Source organism: Leucoraja erinacea, chromosome 20, assembly GCF_028641065.1.
Source record: "Leucoraja erinacea ecotype New England chromosome 20, Leri_hhj_1, whole genome shotgun sequence".
NCBI classification, from domain to species: domain Eukaryota; kingdom Metazoa; phylum Chordata; class Chondrichthyes; order Rajiformes; family Rajidae; genus Leucoraja; species Leucoraja erinaceus.
Window position 1 is genome coordinate 22,334,710 of NC_073396.1, and position 21,951 is coordinate 22,356,660.

The 21,951-nt window shown below is 39.7% G+C and overlaps 1 protein-coding gene across 2 annotated transcripts in view; it reads right to left on the bottom strand.

Moving 5' to 3' along the window:
- Nucleotides 1-588: 588 nt before the first annotated feature.
- prkar1b (protein kinase, cAMP-dependent, regulatory, type I, beta) overlaps nucleotides 589-21,951 on the bottom strand; it is a 101,059-nt gene continuing 79,696 nt past the window's right edge. For both annotated transcript variants that reach the window (XM_055651628.1, XM_055651629.1), the window contains 2 exons: nucleotides 4,890-4,971; nucleotides 589-1,954 (listed from right to left, as the gene is read on the bottom strand). In XM_055651628.1, the coding sequence (XP_055507603.1) occupies nucleotides 1,782-1,954; nucleotides 4,890-4,971 (255 nt within the window). In that variant the 3' untranslated portion in view covers nucleotides 589-1,781. The remainder of the gene's footprint in view (nucleotides 1,955-4,889; nucleotides 4,972-21,951) is intronic.

A 21,951-nucleotide genomic window follows, 5' to 3' on the forward strand; every position in this document is an offset into this window, starting at 1 on the left:
TATAATAAGGAAAATAAAATAATGTCCATTACATTATAAGAGATTGAGACCAATTGATGAAGTAAGAATTTCTGCTATTATCCATTGTGCTAATGTCAGGAATTCAACCAAACAGATGGACAGCAGGAGAGGAACTTTGCATGTAAGAATCTGTTCAACCTTTGCAAAAGTGAAACGAGGAAATAACTGGGGTTTAAAATAATTGTAAATAACCTCTTGTCATGTGCATTTGAAATTTTATACCTACAAAACTGCTTCCTACAAAGTTAAACGATGTACTGATATTCAATGAAAGAAGCAGATTTCAAAATGTTTTCTCCCAATACACTTCATGGTAAATATAGATTGCTATCCTCTACCACTCTCCCTCTCTCCTCCTCCCCCCCCCCTCAAAGCTGTTCACATCTGTGTAATGCCATATGACATATTCAGTTCATGTTATAGCTGTCAGACATGCCAACGACTATGCAGTCACATGGATACACATAACTGTGTCAAACATGGTTTCAGGGGAGCTTTAAAAGACTTAATGAGTTAATTGTAACAGTGCTTATTTTTAAACAAAGAAAAATAGAAACACAACAACACATGTTCGTGATGCTTTATTTGACGAGAAAAGCAAAGGCATTACATAAAATTATAGAAAATATACCATTATTATTGAGAGAATAGTAACTTTTTAAACTGAATTAATTACATGCCATACTGAATATGCAGCTGAGGATCAAAAGCAATATTCTGGAATCTGCTTACTACGTGTGAAAATAAACCACAATTAAATAAGTTCTTAAGATCAGACCAATGTTTCATAAAATAAAAATAGCTAATTAAAAAATATATATAAATAAGTGTAAAAGAAGAGTACACAAAATATCATAAACCTTCATTGTGAAGTTTGTTTTAGACATTTTTAAAAAACACAAAAACTTTTAAGATGCTGGAACCTGTTCCTCAAGGCCTCAGAAACAGCTGCAAGATCACCGAGACTGCACTGGAAAGCAGAGCTGATTGAGGACCCCCCACTTCAGACATTAATGATTATACTTCAGTGCACACAAATAAAAATGCCTGCCACACCTTGCAAGTCGTCACTGACAAGATCGCGGATTCTGGCAGAAGCAGCTTGAAAGAGGATGCATGTTTAAATAATAAACAAGACTTGACCCCCAAGCTTGAATATGCACATGAAATAAGGAAAACTCACAAATTTGAAGAATGTTCCATTAATGTAACTCTTGAAGCGTATAACCGTGTCACAGTTTCTCAATGTTTTTTCCAAATAAATGCAATCATTAAAATTGGCCACGAAACATAACATTCTTTACATTTATGATCAAAGTCAGCTGTATGGTCAAGAATAAAACATTATCACCCATTTAGCTCTTAGATTGAGAACTTCAAGTCATTTGATGTATGCAATTGACATGCAACATCTTTTGAAACAGCTATAAACAGAGAAACAAGTTGCATTAACTAGCAATGTACTTGGCCACCTACAAGTTTATTCAGATGTTGTTCTGTCCTATTGCAGCAAATTAAGCAATAAAATTGAACCCATTATTAAATATCACTTACAAGTGCAACAAATTTGAGCTTTCATTCACAGAGATCCCTACTTCATGTTCATCCTGCTTCTAACGGCCTTTCAAAAGTAGTTAAGTTTGTTTCGAATGTTACTGACATAAAACATGTAATATGCAACTTATTTGCATAAAGCTACGCGACACCACTCAAGTTCAAGTGCACGAGATAACACAAGTCAGCAATTGCGTACAAGAGTCTCAAACAGTTAGAGAAATGAAACTATTATATCGTTGAATATTTCGCTTAAGGATTTCAGAGCATGGACCCAGAACCCGTTCAAAGCGTGGACGATCCAACTTGACGCACTTCAGCGGTCCACGTGCAACTACAGTTGCTGCTCGCGGCCGATTCAACAGGAGGGCAATTTCACCTACGTACCAACGAGGTGGTTAGAATGAACATGACATCATATTAATGTTCACACATTACACGACGCATTAAGTTATACAAGCTCTTTCAGTTTATGAAGAATACCTTACACAAAGAATAGATTACTTGATTGGTTCAGGACCTTGAAATTAAAAAAAAAACAAATGAGAAATGCGGCACAGTTGCTGCCTCACAGCGTCAGAGACCCAGATTCGATCATGACCTCGGGTGCAGTCTATGTGGAATTTGCATGTTTTCACTGTGACTGTGTGGGTTTCCTCCAGGTGCTCTGGTTTTCTCCCACATACCAAGGCCTGTGGGTTTGTAGGTTAATTGGGCTATGTAAATTGTCCCTAGTGTATAGAACATGGATGAAAAAGTGGGATAACATAGAACTAGTGTGAGCGGGTGATTAACGGTCGGTGTGGACTCGGTGGGCCGGAGAGCCTGTTTCCATGTCCAAATTCCTCATATTTCACTTGGGCAGTTTGCACCCCAGCGGTATGAACATTGACTTCTCTAATTTCAGGTAGTCCCTACTTTCTCCTCCCCTTCCCAGCTCTCCCTCAGCCCACTGGCTCCACCTCTTCCTTTCTTCTTCCCGCCTCCCTCACCATCACATCAGTCTGAAGAAGGGTTTTGACCCGAAACGTTGCCTATTTCCTTCGCTCCATAGATGCTGCCTCACCCGCTGAGATTGTCCAGCATTTTTGTCTACCTTCGATTTTCCAGCATCTGCAGTTCATTTCTTAAACAAACTCCATTTCCAAATTGTTAGATTGGATTCTTGTGACAATTATCACCAAACAAACCTTGCAAGTGTTCTAGGAAGTTATTGAATTTCATACTACGATACTAAGTACAAATAATGGAGACCTATAATTTCTCGATTCAGCCTAACAGACTAGGATTGAATTGACTCTTAGAAACATAGACAACTAGGGAAGGCCATTTAAAGGCTGAGCACGCTCAAATTGAGTTAGAGTGCCTGTCACCGTTACATATTCCTTTACTTAATGTCTCCAGCTGACAAAAAATTCACCCAAGGAATTTGAACTGGGAAGCAGAGGAGAGAAAATTTACCTGGCAATGTTGTAAGGGATATAAAAAGCAATTTATGTTGACCATATAAATAAAAAGGCCAGGCTTACTTCCTCTAATCTGTGCCAAGTCAGTTAGCCTTAATGCAGCTTTAAAAATAGGGAATGTTAGAATAACCTCTGTAAGGAGAGAGGCCAGTGCCATTAGCCAGGGTTAATGCTCCTGATTGTTATTTAGTGCCTCCTGGTGGAATCTGTGGTGATTTAGACATCCAAGATGATCCAAACCTATTTGGGCAGACATCAGTAATCAGTTTATCTGAACAAATCTGTTTTGCTATGAACATCCTTTAAGAATAACTTTGCATAGATTCAAGTGGAAGCTGAATCTCTTTAGTCCAAAAGCATTGGCTGGTTAGTCAGCACATTTTAATGAGTCCTGCGTTTGAACTTAATGGAAACCATGAATTTGAGCGAGGACTTTATGTGCGCATTGCAAATTTTTAGATATTTATTCACAGGGTACATGGAATGCAAAGGATGCATTTCGCATTAAAGCTCCTGGAGCCCATTGGAGTGAAATCAACTGTACTTGCGGACTTTAACCGAGGGATTCAGGGTCTGTACGGAGTTTGCACATTCTCCCTGTGATCATGTGGGCTTTGTCTAGATGCTCTGATGCCCTCCCATATCCCAAAAATGTAGGTTAATTAGCTACTAAATATGGGTGGCATAGCGTCACAGCAGTAGGGTTGCTGCCTTACAGTGCCAGAGACCCGGGGTTGATCCTGACTACGGGTGCTGTCTCTATTCCCCAAGTCTGTATCAGTCCCTGAAACTGGCCAACTTTGTGTTCATAAATGAGATGTAACAAATTCCAATTTCTACCCCAAGCTTCTAATCATTGGAGACACAAGAGTCTGTAGATGCTGGACACTGGGGGAAAAGACAAAAAAAAACTATTGGAGGAACTCAGTGGGTTTAGCAGAATCTGTGAGGGGGGAAGGAATTTTTGACATTTCGATGTGCCAAAATGGCAACAATTCCTTCCCCCCTATAGACACTGCCCGACCTACTAAGTTCCTTCCGCAGTTTGCTTTTTGCTCCAAATCATTAGCATCTAACGATGCAGAAACATTTAATTACAAAGGTACCAATGCACATACTGAGAATTAACCAATGGCAAAGCCAAAATGTGATTACTTTATCATTTTGCATATTTTTCAAGAATGTCAAAAATGGTTTTGTTGTGTTTGTTGTTTAACAGTTTTTGCTTTTGCCTTCATATAAATGTCTAAGAGCTGAAGGTATCAGTTAAAGGAATTCCACACATAGCATTGTGACAATTTACAAAATGTAATTACGTTTTTGTGAATGCTGTTATACACTTGATTGGAGTCGAACTTTTCTGAGCCACAGTCTGTTCGCATATTTACAAATTTTCAAAGCCCACAATAACTTCCACTGGAAATTATACAGGTTATTTCAAGAGGAACAAGCAAACAAATCTGCATTAAATGCCAATGAAAGTATTCAATGTTATTGATTCTCACTTTTTTTAATTCGCTAGAATTTTTTTGTTTTTTTTAAAAAGAGATCTTTTCTAAAGAGATTTTTAAAATTTTCAAAGAGATTTTTTAAATTTTCACAGCCATGTAAAATGCTTTTAAGTGACAAACCTACAGCTAGTAAAATCAATTCATCTTGTGCTCATATCGTTATCCAGTTGATGACCGATTCTGTATTTCTTATAAATAGAGAAATAATATCAAGAGTCATGAGGGAAACGTCAAAATCCTAGTTAATTTATGTGATTTAGTTAAATAATTTAAAATTTTATGTAAACAACTAACCACTTAATTTTCATTTGGAAACAAACCTTAAGTAGACACTTACCAAAATAGTCTGATGGCCCTAGTCTCCCAACCTCCACATATTCTTCATTATCAGATCTGCGCTGTAGCACTGAAGCTGTGCCCTAGTGAATAAAATTGATGAATTGTACATGAAAATTCAAAACACATTTTTTTTTAAACAATCAAGTGATAGGAGCAAACAACCAGAATAGGATTCCGTGCTGGGTCTTTAAATTCATAGTGAATACCATCCATTCACATGATTATCTATTCCAACTTACGGGTACGTTTTCAATAGAAAAATATTAGTAAAATGTTAATATTATCCTGTACCATCCATGGTAAAGCATATTATTCTGGCCTATATCTCAATTTTCACACAAATATCATAAAATATGAATACACGTCAAAATAAATGTCCTTCACAAAATGTTTTATCTATACTATTACTAAACTTCTCATCTTGTCCTCTTCCGGTTTGCGTTTTTTTTTTAAATTTGTGCAAAAACGGTACCCTAAATCACTAGGATTTTTTCACCACCTTACCCACCGTTCTCCTCTACTCCAAGCGCACCAATCAGTTGTTCCGATCAGTGAAATATTAGATAATTTATGAAGGTTTCAAAAATCGTGAGATCAGCAGATTGGTCTTCTCGCCTGTCAGTCACCATGAAGGTAACGCCCCTTCCAGCACCCGCGGGAAAAAAAAACCCCAGAGGCGGGGCTGAGTCCGTGAGCAGCATGCAGAGAATGAGCAATGTACGGGCAGTGAGCAGCGTGCGGGCTGTTTCTGCGCCGACCAGCATGCCGAGCCACGAGCTGTTAAGTTGAACCGGAAGCCTCTGAGTGAAGTCGGAGTGGGACCCGGAGCTGCTGCGTGAGGCCAAAAGCTGAAGGTGCGGGGTAAGCAGAGTGCGAGCTGCGGGGTAAGCTGCGAGTGCGACCCCCCCCCCCCCCCACACCCTCCCCCTCCCCCCCCCCCCCCCCCGTTTAGTTTAGAATCAGAGTCAGTTAAACATATCAAAGAGAATATGAAGGGCTTTACTCGCAGGAATAATAAACATCTACTAACTTTTTCCGTTATAGTTTTGTTAGATATTACATACATTAACTATGACTGTGGCATGGACCGCAATGTCATTTCTGCTGTTTATTGCATTTTTCTCCCTCCGTTCATCTGCTGCGTTCTGCCTTTTTGTCTATATTTGAGCTCACTGGGGTTGTAAAGAATACTGTAAGATCAGTGAGCATCATCATGTTAGGGATTCCCATGCAAAAGTGAAGATCCATAACCTGCTGGCTGCTCTTCTTCAGCGATTTCCTGACAATGCTCCAAGTTGGACCCAGAGTCCAGCAGCTGAATGTGAGCTTGCAGTAATCTCCCCACTGAACCTGTGCCAGGTCAGAACTGGTCATTCAAACAAGTGGAACTGTTGATGGTTCGATTCAGGCAATTCTATTTAAAAAACCCATATAATGTGCTTTCAAATTCAAAAATGTATTCACTTTTTCAATGTTTTTTTTTAAATGTTCTAAATTGTAAAGATATTTTGTTTTTGACAGAACAGTTTACTAAACCGGCAAGCATGCTTGAGCCAGCTATTGAATTTATTTCTGTTTCCTGGGCAGGGCTCATTCCAACACTAATGCTTCCTTGGCACTAAGTCATGCATGGACCACAGACTGCCTTGCCACTTTGCATCAGGTGGATGCAGGAACCATTTTCAAAATGAGCAGTTTGTACACAGGCCTTGCTGTCAAAGAGTTCTGGAACACTTTCCTATTTCCAAATACCCCCACACAAAAACATGTGTTCTTTCCTCATAGTGATTAAACTGTGCATTTCCAGTATTTTAGAGTTATTTTTCATTAGTATTTTTTAAATATATTTTTCCTGCGTACTATTTCAGTTATCACATCTTTTCCAAGAATGCTTATTCCCAACCCCTGCTTCATTCAACCTTATTATAAAGCTGACTCATATTTCACTTCACAGATGCCACAAAGGATTCTTACATACTTTTTTTCTTAAAGACAATGACATGTTTGTGTCCTTTCAGATTTGATTTCAGATTAACAGCATTTGCAGTCGTTTCTTTTTAACTAAATTATTTCTCTTGCCATCACCAGAATATAGAGCACACCATCCCATTCTCTTCAATCTTTCATCTAAGCTTCAAAGTTGCTTTACAACTGTGTTATGAAAATTATTCTGAGTAATAACTGTTGAGTGGAGGAGGCGGTGGCATTAACAATTAATGCCTGCATCATTTGAATATACAAGTATAAAACTCTCTTTTATACTTGGAATAGTGTAGCAGGTTATATGCTGATCTGGAAAGTTTGTGTCCTTGCATATCATGTGAAGTAGCCTTAAATCCCAACTGCTGACAATAATAAACTAATCTAATTTAATCATAAAAATGTCCAAATGGCATTGATTTCTCCCCCCAGAAGTTTCTTCCCACAGAAAGCCACTCTGAAAGGTCAGTTTGATTGTCTACAGAATACCATTTAACAGTGAGTCACATCTAACAGAACAGAATGCCCTTATTTGCCTTCATCTATACCAGCAGAGCAGTTCAGCAATTTATGCAAAAGCATCTGATTGCTTAATACATTACTTACTGTCAAACAAGATAACATGACAATGATAAATGAAGAGCGTTTGTGCATAGAAAGTCATGGAAAAATCGGAAAATATTCACCTACACTGCTTCAGGAAGGGTGCCACTTAAATTGAACAATAAGTTCAATTTAGGGGGGGTGACACGGCGCTGCAGCGGGAGACTTGCTGCCTTACAGTGCCAGAGGTTTGATGCTGACTGCTATCTGTACGGTGCTTGTTCATTTTCTCTGTGACTGTGTATTTTCTTTGGCTGCTCCGGTTTCCTCTCACACTCCGAAGACATACAGGTTTGTAAGTTAGTGGCTTTGGACAGTCTTGTTGTGCGTGGCCCCTTGGGCAAGAGTGACCATAATATGGTTGAGTTCTTCATTAGGATGGAGAGTGACATAGTTAATTCAGAAACAAGGGTTCTGAACTTAAGAAAGGTAACTTTGACGGTATGAGACGTGAATTGGCCAAGATATACTGGCAATTGATTCTTAAAGGATTGACGGTGGATATGCAATGGAAGGCATTTAAAGACTGCATGGATGAACTACAACAAATGTTCATCCCAGTTTGGCAAAAGAATAAATCAGGGAAGGTAGTGGATAACAAGGGAAATCAGGGATAGTATCAAAACAAAAGATGAAGCATACAAATTAGCCAGAAAAAGCAGCCTACCAGAGGACTGGGAGAACTTCACAGTCCAGCAGAGGAGGGCAAAGGGCTTAATTAGGAAAGGGAAAATAGATTATGAAAGAAAACTGGCAGGGAACATAAAAACTGACTGCAAATGTTTTTATAGATATGTGAAGAGAAAAAGATTAGTTAAAACAAATGTAGGTCCCTTGCAGTCAGAAACAGGTGAATTGATCATGGGGAACAAGGACATGGCAGACCAATTAACTAACTACTTTGGTTCTGTCTTCACTAAGGAAGACATAAATAATCTGCCGGAAATAGCAGGAGACCGGGGGTCAAATGAGATGGAGGAACTGAGTGAAATCCAGGTTAGCCGGGAAGCGGTGTAAGGTAAATTGAATGGATTAAAGGCCGATAAATCCCCACGGCCAGATAGGCTGCATCCTAGAGTGCTTAAGGAAGTAGCCCCAGAAATAGTGGATGCATTAGTGATCATTTTTCAAAACTCTTTAGATTCTGGAGTAATTCCTGAGGATTGGAGGGTAGCTAATGTAGTGTAATGGGACCCCAGCTATTTACAATATATATTAATGATTTGGATGAGGGAATTGAATGCAACATCTCCAAGTTTGCGGATGACACGAAGCTGGGGGGCAGTGTTAGCTGTGAGGAGGATTCTAGGAGACTGCAAGGTGACTTGGATAGGCTGGGTGAGTGGGAAAAATGCATGGCAGATGCCGTATAATGTGGATAAATGTGAGGTTATCCACTTTGGCGGCAAAAACAGGAAAGTGATGGCCGATCAGGAAAAGGGGTGATGCAACGAGACCTGGGTGTTATGGTACACCAGTCATTAAAAGTAGGCATGCAGGTGCAGCAGGCAGTGTAGAAAGCGAATGGTATGTTAGCATTCATGCAAAAGGATTTGAGTATAGGAGCAGTAAGGTTCTACTGCAGTTGTACAGGGTCTTGGTGAGACCACACCTGGAGTATTGCGTACAGTTTAGGTCTCCTAATCTGAGAAAATACATTCTTGCCATGGAGGGAGCACAGAGAAGGTTCACCAGACTGATTCCTGGGATGTCAGGACTTTCATATGAAGAAAGACTGGATAGACTCGGCTTGTACTCGCTAGAATTTGGAAGATTGAGGGGGGATCTTATAGAAACTTACAAAATTCTTAAGGGGTTGGACAGGCTAGATGCAGGAAGATTGTTCCCGATGTTGGGGAAGTCCAGAACAAGGGGTCACAGTTTAAGGATAAGGGGGAAATCTTTTAGGACCGAGATGAGAAAAACATTTTTCACACCGAGAGAGTGGTGAATCTCTGGAACTCTCTGCCACAGAAGGTAGTTGACGCCAGTTCATTGGCTATATTTATGAGGGAGTTAGATGTGGCACTTGTGGCTAAAGGGATCAGGGGGTATGGAGAGAAGGCAGGTACAGGATACTGAGTTGGATGATCAGCCATGATCATATTGAATGGCGGTGCAGGCTCGAAAGACCGAATGGCCTACTCCTGCACCTATTTTCTACGTTTCTATGTTTGGCAAAAAATTGTAAATTGACCCTAGTGTAGGATAGTGTTAGTGTAGAGGCTAATCGTTGGTCGGCATGGAATCCGTGGGCTGAATGGCCTGTTTCCGCACTGTCTCAGTAAAGTTTAGTTTTCATGTTTAATGAATTAGAAACATAGAAAATAGGTGCAGGAGGCCATTCGGCCCTTCGAGCCTGCACCGCCATTCAATATGATCATGGCTGATCATCCAACTCAGTATCCTGTACCTGCCTTCTCTCCATACCCCCTGATCCCTTTAGACACAAGGGTCACATCTAACTCCCTCTTAAATATAGCCAATGAACTGGCCTCAACTATCTTCTGTGGCAGAGAGTTCCAGAGATTCACCACTCTTTGTGTGAAAAATGTTTTTCTCATCTCGGTCCTAAAGGATTTCCCCTCTATCCTCAAACTGTGACCCCTTGTCCTGGACTTCCCCAACATCGGGAACAATCTTCCTGCATCTAGCCTGTCCAACCCCTTGGAGGTTGATCTATAGAAGAAGATCCTTCCGATTATAAAAGGAAAAGATAATAAGAAGGGTGATCTGTACAAGGACCCCTTCTCTCTGCGTCAATGATTTTTAAAGTCATAATTTTACATTGATTCGACAGATTTTCAGTCTTCTATAGCAGGCAATTCCAGGTGTAGTGAAAGCAAAACCAGAAATTGATAGATTTCTACAAGTATTTTAAATTACAAAATAATACCATTGCATAATGTATACCAACTGCAACAAGTCAAAATAAGAACGCTTTCCCGATTTAGAGTTTCCAAGCGTGTCCAGCTCTACTCAAATTAAAATTGAGATGTGCATACATAGGGGTTTGGGTTTGAGAATGGATATCGAGGCTAAAACATACTGATATATAACTTATTTGAAGGTACACAAAAATGCTGGGGGAACTCAGCGGGTGAGGCAGCATAAATCAAGTAACTTATTTGAAGTGACCAAAGTATTTTGGTATAGAGCGCTGAAACCGATTTCAACTACTGAAGGCATTTAATATAATGTATGGGAAAGAACTGCAGATGCTGGTTTAAATCAAAGATAGACACAAAATGCTGGAGTAACTGGAGAGAATGAATGGGTGACGTTTCTCCAGCATTTTGTGTCTATCTTAATATAACGTACGCAGGTTAAAAATCCCATTATTTTTCCTGTACCATTGAGCTAATGTTTTGCACTCTAGACAAGTCATATATCTGATAGTTTTCTATCGAAAATGCAGCCATAAGTTAAACCACAACCATAGTAACTTCTGACATAGTCTTGAAGTGAAAATGCTAACTCTATTTCTCTTTTCACGGATGCAGCCTGATCTGCTGAGAGTCTCCAGTTTTTTTCTCTTGTTTTAGAGAATTTCAGTGTTTTATTAAAAATGTCGGTGCTAAATGATATGAGGCGAACCAGGATGGGCAATTTCCAGATCTGTTTTCCTGATCCACACCAACCCTTCTGCCGGGAACATTTTTTGGGGAGCATTACTATTTCACTAAATTGTTGGGACTTGCTGGTAGTGCTGGGATAGACCTAGTTGCTTTTAATTCTCAGCTCAGCCTACCTGAGGAGATGCTGCATTACTCACTCCAATTCTTGGTGCCCCGAGTTGCTCCCACCTTTGAAATTTGAATGAGCAACAGGTAAGCCTGAAAGTGGCAAGTTTGAAGTACTGTCAACTTGTTTTTCAATTGCAAGCTAAAATCAAAACATTCCCTGTGTATCTAGAAGGATCAGTCTTTCAGAATCAGAAAATTATGTTTTCAAAAATTCTGTAAGGTCGCCTCTGAATTTTTCCTAAACTAATTCAATGTGGAGAATGGCAGAATCTTTTGCACTGTTCACTTAACTAAGTTGTTCTGCCAAGTTTTACACCTTATTCGGGCCGATATTGTAGGTTTCTATTCACTGCTATTAAAACAAAGAATCATCTTGCTGACTATATTCTGTGAGAAGACAAAGGGTTACTAAAAACTAACAGCAGCAGTCATCCAGGATAACAAAATAAAATCCACTGTGGGCCCAATCCAGAAATGAAAATGCTTAAATATCACTTTGTCAGTGAGAAGACCCAACTACTTAATATCTTATTACATAGTGAAAGTAAAAATATGGAATATTTTGCAATCAATACTTATTTAGTTTCCAGGTAGATATTTCCCAGTCTGATCGCTAATTACTTTATCATCCGCCTTCCATTAAAAAAAAATTGTGATTAAAAAAAAGTTCTATGAAAGTGCAAATGCTTCCACACCAATTGCTCTATTGAATACGTCGTACCTTCCAATGAGGTCTTAAACAAGCACAGACTTGTATGCGTGCATATATATCTTGCCTTGGGCAGATACTTCTTCACGTTTATTTTTTGACAACTAGCTTCAAAATCAGTGACTGGTTTAAAAGATTATAGGGTCAAAATAATGAATACCATTAAGAATAAAGGTAGAATTCACTCAGCTTGGTTTACAATAACATTTGATTCAGGTGCCAGATTATATTAATTGTTTTCAGAACTTTGGTCTTGGTTTAGCAGTTAACCAAATAAAGTACAATCAGAAGCCACAAACTAAAATCCCCAATTGGGCATGTACTCAACACTGCAGAATATAATGCATGTTATACTGCTTTTTTTTTTTTAACTTATTACAAATATATCTTACAATGAAAACCACAAATGCGGCATTTAATAACTTAAATACATCCTTCTCAACTGCAGACAAGTTTAATTGCCTGGTTTTCAAAGACGGCTAGTGAGAATATTTATTTGGCAGATCTTGGTAGGTCCTACATACCACATTTGGCCAACCAGTCACATTTTTGCATTTCAGTTAACTACAGATCAAATTGTGGAGTGGCTTGCTGCAAAGGAAAAAAAATAATCTTTGAAAGTTTGAGGAGTATTGTAGAGCAATTAAAAAAGGTAAGATATTTTAGTTAATATTTAACTAATGTTGAAAAATAGAGATGGTAGACAAATTAGGAATGTCAAGAATAATAGAAACATTAAAAAAAAAAGAAACAAACCCAGTGGTGTTTCATTTTCTTAATTTAAAACTGCATTTTAAGTGCATTTTTAATACTGTTGCATTAGAACTCCTGACATTTGAGCAAAGGCACAATCAACAAAAGTTTCTATTAACATGTTAATTCACTTTAGTCAGATCTTAGATTACGCATCTATAGCTTAATCCAAGAGTTGATTAATGATACATTATGCAATAAAAATGAACTGCAGATGCTGGTCTATACCAAACATTGACACAAGGTGCTGGAGTAACTCAACGAGTCAGGCAGCACCTGAAATGTCACCTAAACATTTTCTCCAGAGATGCTGCCTGACCCGCTGAGTTATTCCAACACTTTGTGTCTATCTTTATTAATGATACATAATGATTATAAGCTTGCTATAATAGTCAACTATACCAACCTCCTCCTGCTCTTAGCATTTGTGCTGGCAGTTCTCATCTACCCATTTTGATCCGCTCTGCTGCTGTAACCATTGGCATTAGTCCAACTACACCCCTCCTCCCAACCATGTGACACAGGTAGCTGGCTACAGATTAGCTGCTGCTGATACTTAGAAATTCTCTCTTTCAGTTTGTTCTTCATAGAACTACACTTACCCCACATTATAACATATAACAATAACAGCATGGAAACAGGCCATCTCGGCCCTACAAGTCCGTGCCAAACAATTATTTTCTCCTAGTCCCATCTACCTGCACTCAGACCATAACCCTCCATTCCTTTCCCATCCATATACCTATCCACAATCACTACCTCGTGCTTGCTACTAATAACTGCTATCTCCTTACATATTTGCTCTTCCAATTCTCGCTCCCCATTTGGCGGTCTATAATACACCCCTATAAGTGTTGCTACACCTTTCCCACTTCTCAGTTCCACCCAAATAGCCTCCCTAGACGAGCCCTCCAATCTATCTTGCTAAAGCACTGCTGTAATATCTTCCCTGACAAGCAATGCAACACCTCCACCTCTTGCCCCTCCAATTCCATATGCAGTGTCCTTACTATTAGTAGCTTTGTCTGGGTATTTTAGTAGCTTTGTTGATGTAGTGTTTATCTTTCTGAAAATATCACTAATAGTCGAAGGCTTTAGAAAACCACATATTATACCAATTACAGATGCTTAAGATTGTATATTAATGATCTGGATGAGGGAATTGAAGGCAATATCTCCAAGTTTGCGGATGACACTAAGCTGGGGGGCAGTGTTAGTTGTGAGGAGGATGCTAGGAGACTGCAAGGTGACTTGGATAGGCTGGGTGAGTGGGCAAATGTTTGGCAGATGCAGTATAATGTGGATAAATGTGAGGTTATCCATTTTGGTGGCAAAAACGGGAAAGCAGACTATTATCTAAATGGTGGCCGATTGGGAAAGGGGGAGATGCAGCGAGACCTGGGTGTCATGGTACACCAGTCGTTGAAGGTAGGCATGCAGGTGCAGCAGGCAGTAAAGAAAGCGAATGGTATGTTCACTTTCATAGCAAAAGGATTTGAGTATAGGAGCAGGGAGGTTCTACTGCAGTTGTACAGGGTCTTGGTGAGACCACACCTGGAGTATTGCGTACAGTTTTGGTCTCCAAATCTGAGGAAGGACATTATTGCCATAGAGGGAGTGCAGAGAAGGTTCACCAGACTGATTCCTGGGATCAGGACTATCTTATGAAGAAAGACTGGATAGACTTGGTTTATACTCTCTAGAATTTAGGAGATTGAGAGGGGATCTTATAGAAACTTACAAAATTCTTAAGGGGTTGGACAGGCTAGATGCAGGAAGATTGTTCCCGATGTTAGGGAAGTCCAGGACAAGGGGTCATAGCTTAAGGATAAGGGGGGAATCCTTTAAAACCGAGATGGGAAGAACTTTTTTCACACAGAGAGTGGTGAATCTCTGGAACTCTCTGCCACAGAGGGTAGTTGAGGCCAGTTCATTGGCTATATTTAAGAGGGAGTTAGATGTGGCCCTTGTGGCTAAGGGGATCAGAGGGTATGGAGAGAAGGCAGGTACGGGATACTGAGTTGGATGATCAGCCATGATCATATTGAATGGCGGTGCAGGCTCGAAGGGCCGAATGGCCTACTCCTGCACCTAATTTCTATTTCTATGTTTCTATGTAAAGTGCTCAAAGGTCTGTTGTAAAAGATAATAAATGAAAACATCTTTGTTCAAGAATGATTCAAATGATTTTTGGGGAAAGCTTACGCAACCAACTACCCAGAAAATTCCAAACCTATATTTAAAAAATAAATCAGTGAAATTGCGTCAGACGCGAAGAGGTCAAAACTAAAATTTCAACGTTGTGAGCCATCTGTAGCAAACAATAAGCTAGTGATTGAATTCATCTAATCCACTAAAGGCCAAACATTGTTACTTGAAAAGTCACATTGGGTTCCAAAAATATAAGAAAAATTACCCATTTGGAAAGTGGTTAGTATAATTTAACTAAAAGTCAAAATTAAACAAAGAGGAAAATATTGGTATTTCAATTGCTTATTGTATGAAACAGGCCATAAAGGTCAAATCTTGCAGGTTATGTCTCAAAAACTGGCATTTAAAACACAGAGGTGTTTTGATGAAACTTCAAGGAATTTGTCCAACTAACTCAGTCTGAGACTGCAATAAGCGCCTAGTATCTGCAAGGAGTGATCCGATAGCCGTTTATTAACCCTTTCCCAAAACCAATCAGATACCACAGAGAGCATATTCAAGGTATATTACATCTTGACTTTCTAATTCCTTCACCTGAATTATTAAAAAGCCAAGTTAGAACCTCTGATACACTTCATCCTTCCATTCTCCATATGCTTGCTACAGGATCTTCACTGCACCACTCATTTCAGGAACAAAAAAGGTCTGGGACATATTTTCCTCCAAATATATTCGTTGAATGATTATGGCCAATGGGCACAATGGACATGATCTTCATTGTGTGACAACTCTGAGAGAAAGGCAGGAAGCAACATCTACCACTCAAAAAAGACATCTGGAGCCTTCAGATACCACTCCAACATCATCACCCATCTCAGAAAACTTCTCCTGTCAACTGAAAACATATATCCTACTCAAAATTGTCTGCTTTCAGAAATGTATCCTCATCCTGTCTGCTCCTTGATGGCATGGAGTTTGTGATTTTAACCAAGTCGTCTGCAGATCCAATCTCAATGCAGACTGGTGTTCAACAAGACGATGGCAAAGCCCCAACACTTGGCTTCCTTGCCACAATGCAACACTTCAGCTTAACAAATGGGAATTTTTTCAAATTATATCACCTCCATTATATAACCAAGGCCACGCAATCTCAGTCATCGAGCTGCGGTGTACAGACATCACTTGTTTATGTACACAATCAAACGCTGAGCCACAAGTCACTATCGACTCATTCATGAGTTATTTATTAAGCATGAGGGCATGAACCTTTCTCAAAGATTCTTTGAAGATATGTAACTTCTCCACTGAATGGTGGGGAGTACTGGGCCATAATAGTTATCATGATAATCAATTCATTGAATTGAAATCCAAATGGAATGGCATTTAGCGTGTCTTTAGACTTTAGATTTGGAGATGCAGCATGGAAACAGACTTATCGGCCCACCAAGTCCGCACCGACCGCGATCACCCCGTACACCTGCACCATTCTACACACTAGGGGCAATTTACAGAAGTCAATTAATCTACAAATGCACATGTCTTTAGAATGTGGGAGGAAACCAGAGCACCTGAAGAAAACCCACAGTCACAGGGAGAATGTACAAAGTCCGTACAACCAGTACCCATAGTTAGGATCGAACCAGGGACTCTAGTGCTGCCAGCAACTCTACCGGTGTTCCTCTCTGCCTGGTAATGAAAACCTGAAAAGCTTTGTTTAGGAGGCAAATCCAAATGGTGGAAGGAGTACGCCATCTGCTATACCATCCATCCACACAACCCCATCAAGCATCTCCAGCTCCATCTGATCTTGTTTTTGGATCATCTCTCCTCAGAAAACAAATAACTTGAGTGGTAGCAAGTCATTCTCAACTCCAAGGCAATACCCAACAAGTCAACAGTAAAATTATCATGTAGTGGGACAATGACTACAAGAAATTCTGAACCAATTGGCTTCGCTAATTACAAAAATGGCAGAGATCATGGATAAGATAAAACAAGAAAGCTTCTTCATTAAATCCTGATATAGAATCAAGTTAAGCCAACTGTGAGGATGGTCGAAAAATGCATGAAACTGTTTTTCAGGATATGTAGGGAGATATTTTTAAATTACAGTTTGCATATGATATTTTCATTAATACAAACTAGGTAGCAAAGGAATACAGGCAGTTAATTTGTATTTAAGAAGGTTTCATCTTTATCAACGATAAAGATAAAACTTACTGAAAGATTAAAAAAAAAGTATTTTACAGGTTATAAAGTGCAAGGCTTGTTGATACTGAAGCCATATAATAGCAATGGTGCTTATGGTTACAAATATAAAATAATGGTGTTTAAGACAGCATTTTTATTAGTTTATAATCTAGAGCTAGTACAAAGCCTATTGTTACAATAGTTTTTGCATCAGATAAGATGTGAAATAATCTTGATGCACAAGTCAGCTAAATAGAATCATATAAATGTATTACCTTGGTGAATGCATCTTTTTTCCCAGCAACATTATCAACTAAATTAATAATCAATCATGCATTCCTGAGGGGATTTGCCTCAATAGGAATGTATGCTTAAGGTAATGGCACCTTTAATCTATCTGGTCAAATTTTAGTCGCTATTCATTCCAGATAGGTGGAATGTGCCAAGAGGGCCTCACTTGAAGCATATGCATTGTTACATTCTGACAATTTAAAACGGAGTGCTGGTATCTTTCGTTGCACAGAATTAAAGTAGTAAATTAATCATGCAGCCTATACGAGGGCACTTTCAATGGCTCAGTTGTTGCATGTGGCACTCGATGTGGTTCTTAGTTCTGATCAAGAGCATGTGTCCATACCAGAAGCCAACAATCTTACACCCAAAGATCCCACTATAGGATCTTTGCTTACACCCAGGTAAACCCCCAAAACAAAGAGTTAATTGTTAATGAATTACAGGTGGAGTGGGATGTATAATTCAAAAACTATCGATAGGCACTCCCCGACTTACGCAAGGATTACGTTCCATGAATCCATAGAGAAAGTCAAATTTTACGCGTCGGAATCATCATCCCATCTCCTGCCTGAAATAACTCACTGAGAGTAATAACTACAGTGCCCTCCATAATGTTTGGGACAAAGACACATAATTTATTTATTTGCCTCTGTACTCCACAATTTGAGATTTGTAATAGGAAAAAAAACATGTGGTTAAAGTGCACATTGTCAGATTTTATTAAAGGGTATTTTTATATATTTTGGTTTCACCATGTAGAAATTACAGCTGTGTTTATACATAGTCCACCCATTTCAAGGCAACGTAATGTTTGGGACACATGGCTTCACGGGTGTTTGTAATTACTCAGGTGTGTTTAAATGCCTCCCTAACACAGATTTAAGAGTATTTTATCTGTCTTTTCAGGACAGAGTCGTTCCTCCAGTCTCTCCATCACTTTTGGAAACTTTTATTGCTGTTTATCAACATGAGGACCAAAGTTGTGCGAATGAAAGTCAAAGAACCATTATGAGACTGAGAAACAAGAATACAACTGTTAGAGACATCAGCCAAATCTTAGGCTTACTAAAATCAACTGTTTGGAACATCATTAAGAAGAAAGAGAGCACTGGTGAGCTTACGAATCGCAAAGGGACTGGCAGGCCAAGGAAGACCTCCACAGCTGATGACAGAAGAATTCTCTCTATAATAACGAAATATCCCCAAACACCTGTCCGACAGATCAGAAACACTCTTCAGGAGTCAGGTGTGGATTTGTCAATGACCACTGTCCGCAGAAAACGTCATAAACAGAAATACAGAGGCTACACTGCAAGATGCAAACCACTGGTTAGACGCTAAAATAGGATGGCCAAGTTACAGTTTGCCAAGAAGTACTTAAAAGAGCAACCATAGTTCTGGAAAAAGGTCTTGTAGACAAGATGAGACAAAGATGAACTTATGTCAGAGGGATGGCAAGAGCAAAGTATGGAGGAGAGAAGGAACTGCCCAAGATTCGAAGCATACCACCTCATCTGTGAAACACAGTGGTGGGTGTGTAATGGCCTGGGCATGTATGGCTGCTGAAGGTACTGGCTCACTTATCTTCATTGATGATACAATTGCTGATGGTAGTATCATAATGAATTCTGAAATGCAGACACATCCTTCAAACAAATGCCTCAAAACTCATTGTAGGTGGTTCATTCTACAGCAAGATAATGATTCCAAACATACCATAAAGCAACAAAGGAGTTTTACAAAGCTAAAAAATGTTCCATTCTTGAGTGGCCAATCACCCGATCTGAACCTAATTGAGCATGCTTTTTATATGCTGAAGAGAAAACTGAAGGGGACTGGTCCCCAAAACAAGCATAAGTTAAAGATGGCTGCAATAGAGGCCTGGCAGAGCATCACCAGAGAAGACACCAAGCAATTGTTGATGTCCATGAATCGCAGATCTCAAGCAGTCATTGCATGCAAAGGATATGCAACAAAATATTAAACATGACTACTTTAATTTACATTACATTGCTGTTTCCCAAACATTATGGTGCCCTGAAATGGGGGGGGGGGGGGGGGGGGTATGTATAAACACTGCTGTAATTTCTATATAGGGTGATTTCACTAAAGGTCACTGGAGCGTAGATCCGCACCCACATGCCAGTCGGGGTGACCGTGAGGCACAGCTACCTAGATTTACAGGGGAAAAAAAAGATAGCAAGTAAGGTAAATTCAAGAGGGAACTGAAGGTGCCAAACCGACGGAAATGAACAGCCGACATTTGCCGTGGATATTTACAGGTCCAAAATATCGGGAATTATCGCGTTTGCTCGCTGAAATTATCAAAAGTAAGTTAATAATGCCTTACTTTTGATGAAATTCAGCGAGCAAAATTTGGACCTGTAAATATCCACGGCAAATGTCGGCTGTTCATTTCCGTCGGTTTGGCACCTTCAGTTCCCTCTTGAATTTACCTTACTTGCTATCTTTTTTTTTCCCCTGTAAATCTAGGTACCTGTGCCTCACGGTCACCCCGACTGGCACAGTAAATTGCAGCTCACAACCTCGCAGTTTTCTATGTTTTTAACAGGTGGGAAATTGCGTTTTTTCCCATCCACTAACATGTACCGGAACCCTCGAGTGTCCTCCACTTGAGAATTTTGGTCACGTGGGTGCGGATCTACGCTCCAGTGACCTTTAGTGAAATCACCCTATAGTGAAACCGTAATGTATAAAAATGGCCTCTATTAAAATCTGACAAAGTGTACTTTAACCACATGTGATTTTTTTTTTCTATTACAAATCTCAAATTGTGGAGTACAGAGGCAAATAAATAAATGATGTGTCTGTCCCAATCATTATGGAGGGCACTGTATCTCAGCATTGTCCTGGCCTCATGGTCAGGTAAGGTACACAATGCACTACAGCTGCTATGATGTAGTTGGATAGAGAACTGGCTGGCAAACAGGAAGCAAAGAGTAGGAGTAAACGGGTCCCTTTCACAATGGCAGGCAGTGACTAGTGGGGTACCGCAAGGCTCAGTACTGGGACCCCAGCTATTTACAATATATATTAAAGATCTGGATGAGGGAATTGAAGGCAATATCTCCAAGTTTGCGGATGACACTAAGCTGGGGGGCAGTGTTAGGTGTGAGGAGGATGCTAGGAAACTGCAAGGTGACTTGGATAGGCTGGGTGAGTGGGCAAATGTTTGGCAGATGCAGTATAATGTGGATAAATGTGAGGTTATCCATTTTGGTGGCAAAAACGGGAAAGCAGACTATTATCTAAATGGTGGCCGATTGGGAAAGGGGGAGATGCAGCGAGACCTGGGTGTCATGGTACACCAGTCATTGAAGGTAGGCATGCAGGTGCAGCAGGCAGTAAAGAAAGCGAATGGTATGTTGGCTTTCATAGCAAGAGGATTTGAGTATAGGAGCAGGGAGGTTCTACTGCAGTTGTACAGGGTCTTGGTGAGACCACACCTGGAGTATTGCGTGCAGTTTTGGTCTCCAAATCTGAGGAAGGACATTATTGCCATAGAAAGTGCAGAGAAGGTTCACCAGACTGATTCCTGGGATGTCAGGACTGTCTTATGAAGAAAGACTGGATAGACTTGGTTTATACTCTCTAGAATTTAGAAGATTGAGAGGGGATCTTATAGAAACTTACAAAATTCTTAAGGGGTTGGACAGGCTAGATGCAGGAAGATTGTTCCCGATGACGGGGAAGTCCAGGACAAGGGGTCACAGCTTAAGGATAAGGGGGAAATCCTTTAAAACCGAGATGAGGAGAACTTTTTTCACACAGAGAGTGGTGAATCTCTGGATCTCTGCCACAGAGGCTAGTTGAGGCCAGTTCATTGGCTATATTTAAGAGGGAGTTAGATGTGGCCCTTGTGGCCAAGGGGATCAGAGGGTATGGAGAGAAGGCAGGTACGGGATACTGAGTTGGATGATCAGCCATGATCATATTGAATGGCGGTGCAGGCTCGAAGGGCCGAATGGCCTACTCCTGCACCTAATTTCTATGTTTCCATGTTTCTATGATAATTATCACATTCAGGTAAAGGAAAAGTGGTGTCAGAGTTATGTTGAATGATACAACACCAAAAACAAAGTTAAACAATTTTGCAAAATCCAAAATGATTCAGATTGGCAAATTCCCCAATAAAACAAATTGCTGGAACCAGCTTGGGGCCTTTACTAGTTTTGAAGCAAAGCCACCAACACAAGATTCTAACTTTGTTACCCTGCAACAGGTGTGATCTGAACTGCAGAATATTTCCAGTATTTTATTTTACTGTATTAAAAGAATGAAACAATGGCAATTTGCAAGATGGATCACTTAATTAAGAATTCTTTGTAGCCAATAATGAAACAGATTAATTGATACATTTGCACACTGCCTTTACAATAACATCTCAGAGAATCCAGGCACAAATCTGTATACATTTCAAATATTTAAGAAGTTATTTTCATGAATTACGCATTCTTGAATGGAAGCAGTGCACAATGGTTTATATTACTGGATGTATATCAACAGGTTTACATCACAAACCAGAGACTTGGGTTCAAACCCAATTATAGTAATTGAGTATGTTGACTTCTAGGTTACTTAAGGGTTCCGTTCCTGAGAGGTGTCCACAAGCC